Source organism: Aptenodytes forsteri, unplaced genomic scaffold, assembly GCF_000699145.1.
Source record: "Aptenodytes forsteri isolate BGI_AS27 unplaced genomic scaffold, ASM69914v1 Scaffold382, whole genome shotgun sequence".
NCBI classification, from domain to species: domain Eukaryota; kingdom Metazoa; phylum Chordata; class Aves; order Sphenisciformes; family Spheniscidae; genus Aptenodytes; species Aptenodytes forsteri.
Genome location: NW_008794625.1, coordinates 958,407 through 971,408, shown reverse-complemented (window position 1 = coordinate 971,408; position 13,002 = coordinate 958,407). Strand labels below are relative to the sequence as shown.

Sequence of the window (13,002 nt, the reverse complement as noted above, 5' to 3'; positions counted from 1 at the left end):
AGAATCATAGAATCATTTTTTTCTTGGTGTCATCTGCAAACTTACTGAGGGAAATCGATACTGTCTCTGATGAGTAAAGGCTAAAAAGTTTTGCTGATACTTATTTTAGAAGTAAGTCAAAGGTTTGACAGTAGGAATTGATACTCCTGTGATAGTATAGGCTCCCTCCTTCATTTCAGTTAGGAATTTTTCATTTTTATAGTTGGTCACTCCTGGAAGCCTGTCTGAACTTTCTGGAACAGTGAGTTAATTGAGCTTTGTCCTTTTTTTGACCTTTAACTGTCACTTTCTTGTATGCAACGTGTTTTTAGGTGATTCTGTTTTCTTAAGGGATATAGGTAACAGCAGTTGATGACATCAGTTCCTTTAAGATTTTGTTTCTGTTGGGAAGTGAAAATTTGCTACTTTGGAATCTCGAGAAACTCAAAAGCCCTGCTAGTTTAGTTGAAGATGCAATTTCTCTGTTTTGTAAAACCAAAGATTAGGATAGTTGACCAAACAGATGTGTGGACACAGGAGAGGTCACTAATCACAGTGCAAGCACAGACCACAGCCTGGTCTCTTAAGAAATGCAGGCAAGACATCTGCACTCTCTTAGCTCCATAATGCTGTCATGCTTCTCATGAAGCTTTTCCCCAGGGATTTTATCTCCTAGATAAAAGTAAGAGTTTCTCTGTTTGTTTGGCAATTTCGTGAAAGATGTATTTCTGCAAGTTTATTCATGCTTAACATTTAGGATTGTTAAAAACTTGGCAGTTTGAACTACAAAGGTAAAATGAACGTTTACATATTCAGGAGCATCTTTTATTCTTTGCAAATGTTACAAGGTGCACATTAGATGGTGTAGAAAGAAGTTTAGAACATTAATATTGTATTACATTATTTCTCATATGATGTGAAGTTTGAATTGGACCATGTGATAAAGCTTCTACTACTTTGAAGAGTTTGTTCATGGTTTGAATTGGTAACATATATCAACAGTGTACAAAGACAGAAATTTAAAGTTAAATGGATAACTGTGGCTTTGGTATTTCCTGAACTGAGTATTTGATCCTGCTGTCTTCATTCTCAGTGAAGCTCCAGGCTCATCATGAAATTTCCTCAATTTTAAAGATAAATTCTGTAATCTCTAGTTGTGATTAATTTAGTGAGTGTCTCAGGTATTGCACTAAGTATAAAACCTTGTTTCATGCACATAAACTTTACTGTGGAAAAAATCTACTGTGCATGAAAGAGGCAAGACCTTCTTGAAACAAGAATTAATTGAAAACCATGTCTGAAAGTATGTCTCATTCATCACCAGATAATTTTGCCTTCCTTTTTAACCATCAGTAATAAACAGTGAAGCTGAGGAAACATCTGCAATGTGAAATATGTACCAGTAAACATAAGAACAGGGCAGGATCTGACACTAGGCAGAAAAGTTAGCCTTATGTATCTTCACAGTGTATTTGCTTAGTACATCAGTCAAAAGTTTATAAAAAAGTGAACTGAAAAAACTTGAAGGCTGAAACAAAGGCTGAAGTTTCATGTTCCAAGTCTTTGCACCCAATGAATCAAAGCAGATTGAGAATGGGATAGCTCAGATGCAAAAATTACTTCCCTAAAATTTTTACTTTTCTAATCATTTTGCTGCTAAAGTCAGAGAAAGTTTTTGCATTATCATTTTTCTCTGCTGTTCAAGCATTTGAATGAGACTGAATTGCTTTAGCTCACGCTATCCAGAATGAATCTATCTTTTGGCAGAGACTAAGGGCAAGTGATCTGTTTAAAAAATCAAGGAAGAATCTATGTTCCAAATATAGAACAGCAGAACTTCTTGGATAACTGAAAACAGTGTTAGTTGCATTAGAATTGAATATTTGGCTAAGCAAGTGAAGGATGCTTCAGTAATTCAGAGACTTGTGCTCTTTGGCATAGTAATTTTCTTCTTAGGTTGAAGCAGGAAAGGAAATGACGATGACTGGGGACTGATAAACAGATAAAACAGCAAGAATTTGAAACTGAAGGTGGGAAATCGTACATATTAACCATTTAGTTAACCAAAACAGAATACAAGCAGACTATAACCATGGATAAGTTATCAAATGGGTGTTTAGGGTTCCATCATTGGAACTAATATAACTTTTAGTCATAGTTAAGACTTGCTGGGGTGGGGTAGGGTGAGGGGGATTTGGGAGTTGTAGAATTCACTCATCAGATCCATCATATCTCTTACCATATGAAGCATCTTCCTGAAAATATACAGTCATTTAACGTTTAAGACAGCCACATAAGGATTGTTCATAGGCACCAAACCAATCCTTCTGTCACACAAACCAGTGCTAGTTACATGTGCTGCGTCCTAGTGAAAGGAGGTAAGTTGTTTGAAACTGATCACGGCTCTGTTTTAAATAACAAACATGCCTAATGTAAGACTGATTCCTCTCTACTTTGTATTCAGGAAAAATGCAATGAAGTTTAGTTGTTCTGAACATAATTTGATTTATACTGCTGCAAGGTCAGAATAAAGCCCTGTTATAAAATCACATGGCTCATGAAGCTTATTTAACTATTTAAGCAGGGTTCCTCTGTTCCACAAATGGAATTCACAGCTGTTAATCTAGTTTAGAGTAGGTATTGGAATGAAGACTTTGCTGCCAGAAAAACAACAACCAACAAACAACATTCCAATACTTGGAATTTCAGTAGGGATCCCCCACAGGGTGAGAAGACTCAAAATAAATTGTGCCTGTCTAGTAAGATGCAAGGTCAGCAATATGTCTTTACTTGATCCCTCTGATTCAACTATTTTGTTTCTTTACCTCTTCAAATGCTCTCCTTTTCTTTTTTGGCTTGTAAGTATTTTCTCATATACTTTGTTGGAACAAGCATTGTTCTAGAATGACTGTTGCTGGGAGGTGTTTTTATGTCATTGCCTGTGTGTATATACTAGTCTTCCCTCAAATCTAGTGCCCTCTCTCTCTGCAGTAATGTAAATTCCCCAGCTCCTCATTGGAATAATCTCTGACTTTTGAAGGGGGGGGTAATTTAAAGGAGGTAGTCTTCATGTAGTTTTCTGTTGATACTTCTGACCTTTTACAAACTGCTGTCCACAAGTGAGGAAGAACAGTCCTCCAGTCAAGCCCTCTGAGTCTCCAGAGAACAGGGGTCCACTCTTGGATCTGTCTCAGGCTCTCTAAAACTCTGGTTCATTCAGTCTCTGTGCCTCAGTAAAGAGGAGCTGCTTCCTTTTTTCTGCCTTGTTTCACACTGCACAGTCTTTTGGCATTACTGCTTATTCCTGTAAGTGATATGCTCAGCACATTTGCGCAGTGATATCAAATGAGATCTCTAGAATCTTTTGCCATATAATTTAAGATGTCATTATCTTCAAATTTTGCAGTGCTGGATTCATGTCTGAAACCCGAGACTGATCAGAAGCTTTGAGCTAGTTATTCACAAAACCACTGCCAACATACAGAAGCTTTGTAGGGGAGGTGGTTTTGCATGGGCTTAGCATTTCAGCTTTTTGTGAATCCTAAAAAGCTCAGAGAGTGATGAATGCAAAAAGTGCAATCAGAAAGAATCAGCTGAAAACCTGAGAACCAGACTTACCAAATCCAATTTTGAATGACAAACCATTAGTGTTATGTACAATTGCATCTTGCTAAAATTACACAGAGGATAAATCAATTATACACATTAATTTAAACAGTAAGTGTCTCAGAATCGATTCTGATCCTTGCACAAAGTGAATTCAATGTGCTGTTTTGTACTTTTTTTTCTGGCATAGGATATACACAAGTCTTCCTATTTTTATATTATTTGTATACAATTTTATTTCAGTAAGAAAAAAAATCCACCTTTCCTAAGAAATAAAACATTGTCCAAAATACTGATTCTACTCCTCCTCCCACATATTGTCACCTGCATAGCCTGGAGCTTTGGCACATTTACTTTCCTACTCCCTGGAACATGTCTCTAGTCATTGCTTTCCTTCATTGCTCTTACGAGCAAGGATTCAAAATAAGGGATTTGAACAGTTAACATCTGATCCTATCTGACAGCAGCTTACCCTTTGATCTAAAATTTGTGAATCAAATCCTAAGCCCCTTGCTAGCAATGGAGATGCTGACAATCATAAAAGCAAAATACTGCTTCTGGAAGTGTCTCATCTTTTGGCTACAGTGAACTTCAGGAAGCTTATCAGTCAGGTACAGAATGCCCACATTATAACCAGCTTGTCTTTCAATAACAATCTGAGCAAGTTTGTAATGGCATGAACATGTTGCAGAGTCCTGTAGCTATAGATGCCTATTATGAGACATCACATCTGCCAGCCCCACAAACAGCTGAGAAATGAGTTGTATTGTACTACCAGCCATTTCCTATGAGTTAACTTCGGGAGTTCTGTTGCTGCATGGCTAAAAACAGGAATGATGAGTGCTTCTACAGGGTTGAACGGAAGTTAGTAAGGGAAGGAAAGGCTTAAAAGAAAAAGACTTTATCATTTGACCTAGCTACAGGATGGCTAAATATGTATAGCCTTTGTCCAGCAACAGTATCTTGAGATAAAGTCAGGAATCCTACCACTAATTTTTCTGTTGGGTTTGTTGTTGTTTCCTCAGTAGTTTATCTGTCTGTCACCAACTGCCAGATGCAGATTTGATGAGATAAAAAGAGTTAAAGGACGGAGAGATGACAAACCCTGAACATGGTTGTAGCCCTCCTGTTAGCAGTGTGCAGCATGCCTCCTACACAGAAGGTCATAGGTAGTGACTACAACATTACAGAATGCCCCTTCACAGTTACATTAGATTTTGTCTGTGATATCAACATTAGTTTATTGCATCAGCACTTCATTTGATGAAAATTTCCCCTGCAGACTGCTTACCAGAGGTTTTTATATCACTTTGATACTTAGTACTAATGAAAATGCTTTATCTTGAGAAGCTATTAAATATCTTGTTGGATATATTGCCATGTTTGACCAAAAATTCGGGGATGTTTTCTTTGGTGTTATTTTTAAACACAATACAGGACACAGCTCAAATTGGATTTTCCTGTGTCATCTGACCTAAACAATTACTTTCCATTGTTTAATCCTTCTTAAATCATAATTAAAAGAGAAGTTTCTATCTTCTGTATTAGTTGTGTCTTTTATTATATGAGACATTACAGTTTGACCTGAAGAAAGAAAAGATTAAAATGCTACTGATTAATCTTACTGTGATAAACTGGTTGTTCCTGCTAACAAAGAGGACATTATGTTCTCCTGCAATATATTCTGCCCTATATAACCTTCACAGCAAAATAGCCACATACAAAAATCAGAAACTGTATGGTTTACTCATATCTCTTCAGTATTTATATTTCTCAAAGGGAAGGCAGAGGATGATAACCGAGAATATTGGCTGATAAAACAGCTTGGTTAACGGTCTGTGGTATTAAACTCTCTGTGGTTATCACCAAATTGCCAAAAGCAATATCTAATCTTGATTGGAAACATAAGAAAGACAGAGAAAAAAGTGTGTTGCTTTCTGAGATGAAACAATTTCAATCACCCTTGGAGGCCAAAAAAGTTAACATTTCCTTGCACTGCTACAAACATTTCTCAATTGCCCCCAAGTGTACTAAGCTAGTGAATATTATCAAGACTAATAACTTCCACAACTGACTTTGAACATTAGCAGAACTAATAAAGTTGGATCTTACTTTATCATGGTATATTGCCTCTGAATTCACATATAAACCCACAGAATTTAACTATTAAGCTAGTCTAATGATTAAACTATGCTGAGCTAATAATGGATAAATATAAGTGCGGTTACTAAGCAAAGTTGCATATACAAATGCTTCATTCCACAGTATCCCTCACATCTACAAGTCATCAGTAGAAATAATGTTCATTTTCTGATATATTCATTTTTTGGAATCATCAGAAATTCTTAGATATGTTAACTTATAAATTAAACATTTTTAACTTTGACTAGTATAATTTGTTATCTTCTATCTCCAACTGGACATCTACAGATTCAAAACAGATATGGAAGAGGATTTAAACTATGATGACCACATTAACTACAGCTTTACCCAAATGTTTTGTTACTTCCTGCATTAGCATTTTATACATTAAAAGGATATGGCTTTTTAAAAATGTTATCTGCTACTTGGTTTAAATACGTCATTTTACAAGAGTGAATAGAAGAATTTGTGAATGCATTTTCCAAATCAGAGAGATTTTTAGCAAGGACACGAGTTTGTCTTTCAGAGACCCCATATGGTGCAAACAGACTATATGGGATCAATAACAATGCCGTCCCTATGATTATCTATGCTGGCACTCTTTCTGGTGATTCATTTTCCATGCTTGTTTAGTCTAAAGCTTCCCAGGGGTGGAGACTGCTGGCTGTACTCATTTAAAGATAGTGGCTATCATGGTTATCATTTAAGAATTAATTGTTTGTGACATACACAAATTAAATAAATAGGGCTGTGTAGTTCTTGAATGTTCAACTGGTTTTAGTTCCCAGAATGACAAATGTAGGCTGACTTCTTTTCTTAGAAACTACACAGCATGGATGCAGTAAGTTTTCCTTTAATGATAGATCAGAATTCATCTTCTCTCCATATTTGACTACTCATACAGGCAGTGGCTGGAGACTTTTACAAGGTAGACAGTAATTCCACATTTAGTCCTCAGATTCACTTCAAACAAGCTGGTTTAAAAGCCATGTGCTAATATTGATGTTAAACTATCCTCATGGAGCACAAATTGTCACTGCTGTACCCCTTCCCTCTTTAAATATTTTGCAGAATATTGCTTCTCTTTATCTTACGGAGGCGTGAAAGGCAAATTGTCAGTAAAGACTAACCAGAGTAACAAGCTGTAGGATGCACCCTCATAGATTTAAGTAGTTTTATGAATCAAGTTCTACTGAACTACTCAGGACAGCACCAATATTCACAAAAGTGCTATGTTGAATCCTGCAACACCTTCCTCTCACTCTTATTCTGCCAATCCTGGCTCAAGTAGTTCTCCAGCCACAGTTACACAAAGGAGGATGCTGGCAAAGTTACCAATTTGCTGCTGATGATGGAAGGCAGATTAAGACATGGGGAAAAAACAGCTCAGGATTTAAAAGCCTTGTTCATCCATAGCTGCCAGTAGGTGGGTAGTTTTTTCAGGTAGAGCAGCTGGGCAATCCTTCTTATGGTGGAAAAAACAATATCAAGTTTTCAGCTCCTTTTGCAAATAGTGTGAGGCTGCACATCCCTTCTGCTGCCATATTTGTTAGCAGGGAGAGAGGAGTGCAGTCTTACACAATGATTTTTATGATATTTTTTCTTGTATTTAAACAGCTTTATCTCATCCTTCCAGGTTTTAACAGGCAGTTGGGCAGCAACTTTCTATTCAAGCTCATTTCTTTTGTTAATTATCCTAAGTGTTACAACACTCTACAGTTATTCTTCCTATGAGATACATTAATCATTTATTATATTAGAGAGAAGTTTTGCTTTAAGGAAACTAATCATTATATCACAGAATACTACAGTAACGCTGAATATGTCTATTTTGTTAGACCACCGTATCTTGGGATGGAGATAAGCTGCTTTGTGTGCAGAATGGAGAAAAAGAAGGTCGTGGTTGGACCCAGTGGATTGAAGGAGATGAAATGCATCTGGTAAGATCATGTAACAGGTTTTAAATGCCACTCTGTTAAAATGGTTAGATGTAATGCAGCAGGCTGTGTGCTATGTTATCTTGGCTTATTTTGACATAATTATGTATTGGTGCAGCATTTGACTTGTTTCTAAAGCAACAATTTCATTTGGAGCCATTATGCTTTTATGTCCCTTACAAAGACTGCCTGATTTCAGAGCAGTACTCTTTCTGTGTTAACTGTCTGTCCAGACATACCAGTTTGAAACGTCTACACTGAGGAAGACATTTAACAGAATGTCCTTCATGCAGTCTGTGAAATTCGCAGTATGGGAGCTGGTGAAATTATGCATCCAACAATAAGCCATAAAGGGAAAATACACCATTGTTCTTCTAAAATAATTACAGGCCAGACTGCATTATAGCCTAGAGAACTAAAACAGCAATTAAGTTTTTGAAATGTCATGTTCTTTCAGATCATCATTTTTACCTTTCTAAGTTAACAGGACCTGAAAAAGGATGCCTGTTCTTTTCTCACATAGCTCTTTATAGCGTCCTCACTCTCTCATCAGTGTGGGTAAAAGGCAGTCTTCCTGCTGAGATAATAAAATCCAACCTCCATTTCTGTTCATTGTTCAGTACTATTAGCATTCAGCAGTCTAAGTGGATGTTCTCTAAATAATCAAATCTGTAGCAGAGTTATGAAATCTTTGCAAAAGTACCCCAAACCCCTTATTACTAAACACAATTTTCAGGAAGTACTGGAAGTCCCAGAAACCAGTTTGGGAAAGGAATGTATATGACAGGTCTTACCATCTGGACTACATACTTGATATAATGCAGGTAGGGAGAAAGTTACTGTGTAAGTAAGTAAGTGATCACTTTATAGCTGAGGCCATGGACTCACTGAAAGTAGGGGGGAAGCAATAAAAAGGAGACTCCAGAATTTCCTGTGTATACATATTCCCTCTATCTATACACAAACACACTACAGTATTTCCACACTACCTCCCAGCTTCATGGTGCCATGACACCAAGCATCAGCCCTTTCAGATTCTCTGTGGGCAAACAGGTTGTAATTAGCCATACAATGTCTGGCCTAGAAGTTCAGCTTACACCTTCCTGCACTCATACACATACGTGCACTCATCTGCACATATATGAAGCAATAGCACTGGTTGCTCTTGGATTTCTCTGTATCAGCATCCTGGTTTCTGTCCCTTCTCAGCTCCGCAGTCATTATCTCTTCCCATTTTTTGTCCCCAACACCAATTTCTTTAGCCCAGATTTCTGCTATCCTTACTCTGATTCATGCTCTAGCCATACAACCTAGCCATGGACCTCCAGGCCAGACCACTTTCTATACTTGACCCTGTCAAGAGCTTGATTTTAGAAGTCATAAATTCAGATTCAGTTGCTCAAACATAGGTGTTGAGTGCCACTTTAGGTACCCCAAGGTAACCTGACTGATCTGAGGCTGCTTTTTCAGAAGGCTGTATCATACCTGCCAGCTCATGCAGGCATCCATGCACTCACTGGCACTTGTACCATTTATCACAATCTGTCTCTCATGTACACAACAGTCAGTACAAAATTACTTCATGCAAAGGAAGTAACCAAGTATTTTAGAGGCCAGTCCCCAGTATTTCAATTTCATCACTTTTTATATTTCATGAACTTCAAAAGATGTCGTCTTTATTTCTCTGAATCCTTGTTAATGTAACTCTCTCCATTAAACATACAGTAAAAGAGTCCCATTTAGTATCTTATTTTTGACCAGCTAAGATTACTAGGTCCTGTACTCTTGAGAGTCCTTTGGTACAATGGGCAGTTACCGCTAAAAAATTGATACTTCGATAGCTTTATGATCCTATTGAACTTTACACAATGAGCCAAGTGTTAATTTAATTCTTTCCACAGTTCTGTAGAGAGTAGTCCCACATCCTTTAGTAGTTCTCGCCTCCTATTTTCTCCATTTCATTCTATGGTCTGTACTTTGTAGTTCTTTTTCCTCCTTAGATTCTATTTTATGTGAGTGACTTATTTGACCATTCTCCATTTTCTTTTGAGCTTTATTGCCCTTTTCTATTGTATTGATTGCTTCTGCTCTGTAGGTTTTTGTCACTGCCAGCAGATCTCTTAGCCCTTATTGCACACGCCTTCTTCCAGGTTACCTACATAGAAGTGAACAAAACAGATCCTAACTAAGATCACTGTATCAGTCTGCTTGTTTCATCAATTCATCATGAAGCACTTTCTCTTACTAGGGACTAGCAACATATGCCAAAAAGGTTATTGACTCAGTGTAAGGTTTTTTTAGTATGTCATTTTATCAAAGTCCCCCATAAGAAAATATGCATAACTTCCAAGGAAACTGTCGTGCTAAAACCAGCACAGAAACTCTGCCTCCTGTTTCCTCAAAATATTCTGACAGCTTTATTAAAAGTTTTACCTTGAAATAGAAAGTACATCCCTTCTGCTAGGTCATACATAACCTTTGTCTTTATGTCCTTTAAGAAGTTCCACCCTTTCTTCTTCTTCCACCAACACCAGTCAACACCTCCACAGATCCCCACACATACTGTGTGCACTTCTCAGGTCTAACTTCAGTAGTTTCAGTAATGGAGAAGATTAAACTGCGTCTTCAGTGAGATTAGGTAAACAACTGTAGGCCTCACAAATCAGTGCCCAAGCTGTAAACATCATTGCACCTGCTTATGCACAGTTCACGATGATCCAATGACTAGCAAGTAGATTTTTTAAAAGCTCTTATGGAACACAAAGGAACAGTAGACAGCATTAGGCATGCAGTATGGTCAAGTTCAGTCAAAACTCACTGCTGTGCTGTGATTTATAGACCTAGATCAAATCTTGTGTACACAACTACCTGTCCTTTTCTAGCCATGAACATTGTGTTGCTAGAGTGGGCTTTCAGCTGATTTCTGGTTTTGTAGGTTTGAACTACCAGTCATCAACATACAGATTCAGAACTGGTTATTCAGATCCATCCCCAAATAACTTCTTTATCTGTCCAAAATAAAAAATGCCCGTTTCGAAGACCTAAGCAATTGCACACACTGCAAATAGAGAATAATGCACCAGGAACATATTTGGTCCTTTAAGATCTGAGATCCCAAAATAACTTCTCTTAATCCAGCTTTCACCAGAAAACAAACTCAAACCAGCGGGTTTCTTTTAGGATTAAAAATAGGCTAAAATATGTACAATCTAATTTGATAGAAAATTGTGGATTCAAATTAAGCTGGACATAATACACTTTAACGTATAATGCATGCATCCTATGTAAAAGTTGTATTTTTAAATTATTTTCTCTTCCTAGGAAATAAGAGTGTGTGGAGTCAAGTGTAAGCAGGTCTTTAAGAAGGTACAGTGAGCCTACTGCTGATACAGAAGTGAAGAACAGCAGAATTTACAGACTTACCACCAAATCTCCAAATGCTAGTAGTGAACATCATCAGTGATGAGAGCAAACACAGAAATGAAGATCACATTAGAACTGTACAGTTATAATAAAATATTTTTAACAAATCATTTTAAAGAAATAACTGCAAATGAAACTATTTTTAGAAATGCCAATTAAAGATACTAAACACTATAAATGTGTGCATACCATAATTCTTGACTACACCAAAATAGGACTGCTTGGTATAAAACAAGATACTGGAGTTCAAGACCTTGTGAGCCAATTTTTTACTTACAATGGAAATCACCCTTCCATAGCCTTAGCAAGGGGCCTTCAGGTAGTCTTGTTTTCAAATGTTGGATTGTAGTTGTAGGGAAGCGAATGAGAGCTGTAGTATGTGGCTTACACTTAAATCCTGATTTCACTGAAGCCAGTGAGAATTTTACCATCAGCTCCAATGGAGCAGTACTTCACTGAAAGTATTCCACCGAAAATAAAAATCTGATTTCTCAAAATAAGTAAAGGTATGGATCAATAGTCTGGAAAACCAGTACTTACAGAAGCATGGCCAAGGGGCAATTCTTTTCTAAATGCTTTAGCCAATATCTGCCCATTCATTTTTTTTCTTATTCTGGAGAAACTAATAGTAAGATCACTGCTAGAAACTGTATGTAATCATACACACACCACACAAAAGATATGACTAGCATTGCTTTGTACAATATAATTTGCAGATTTTTTTACGACCCATCATAGTCCTCATGTTCTCATGCAGACCAAGTGCGTAACAAAGCATTGGCCTAGCAGTTTCCAACGCTGATTTAATCACTAGTTATAGTAATAGTAATTTGCAAACCAAATTGTCGTATTTTCAGTCTACCAACACACCGGATATACAATTAGCACCACCGTTTCACGTCAAGTTCAAAAAGACACAAGGATACAGGGTGCTTGGTTGGATCAGACCTTTTTAGCACATGACACAGTATTACAAGCGTCTCCTGTAACAACTGTTATTAGCCATTTTCAGGGACTTAATCAGTGGGGAAGTTGCTATGGCAGAGTCTGAGGTGTTCTAAAGTGGGAACATATCTTTCCCTCCTCTGCTGCGACTCCTGTGCATAGCATTGCTTTTGCCTTCTTTGGGAACCCAGTGCTGAGACTGAGAGAAATTCTATACATGTAAATGGGAACAAATGTGCCATTCGCTACTAACCAGAGGCATTTTTAAAATACACACTATTATTAAGCCTGTTTAGAAAAGCTAGCAGCCTGATCTAACATGAAGAAATGGAGGTTCAGAAATAGTAATTGTAAACTATAAACTTAGTACATGAGGGATGATAAACTTTCTGAACTATGGTATTTCAACTGTACTACATATATTGTAGGTGTAGCACCAGATGTGCTATAATGGACATCTAATTCAATTTTGTAAAGTTTTGGTTTTTACTTTACATCAGAAAGTACACAGAAAATATTATCCATTAAGATTTAAGCATTCCCATGTGATACACAGGTGAAAAATACTCCCTCTCCAGGTAAATTCTTGTGTTACTATTGCTGTGGCTCATACTACTTAGAATTACAGACATATGTAATGCAATTGTTTACTTTAAGCTCCCTTGTAATTTTTTTCTTGGCAATATGTAATACTCATGCCTAAGGAAGACTCTCGGAATTACACTTGAGCCTAGTCAACCAGATGCATGCAGAAGCCATTCTTCTCTCATGGAAGAGTGTGTTAGCCACCTAACTGTGTTTCCATAGCTAAATGGATATTCCTCCTGACCAATATACAGACCAGCAATTAATGGTGATTAAGTTTTCTTGTACTTGGAGTGGGACAGGTCAAAACTGGTTACAGTTAAGTAAGATGATAGAAAGGTTGTGGGGGAGGGAAAAGGATCAGAAACCTGTGTATCTCGGATTA

The 13,002-nt window shown here is 37.2% G+C and overlaps 1 protein-coding gene across 1 annotated transcript in view; it reads left to right on the top strand.

Moving 5' to 3' along the window:
* The window catches only part of RBP1 (retinol binding protein 1), a 17,470-nt gene extending 6,205 nt beyond the window's left edge, over nt 1-11,265 (top strand). The window contains exons 3-4 of the mRNA XM_009273350.2: nt 7,566-7,667; nt 10,986-11,265. Of these exons, the coding sequence (XP_009271625.1) occupies nt 7,566-7,667; nt 10,986-11,039 (156 nt within the window). The 3' untranslated portion in view covers nt 11,040-11,265. The remainder of the gene's footprint in view (nt 1-7,565; nt 7,668-10,985) is intronic.
* Nucleotides 11,266-13,002: the final 1,737 nt, after the last annotated feature.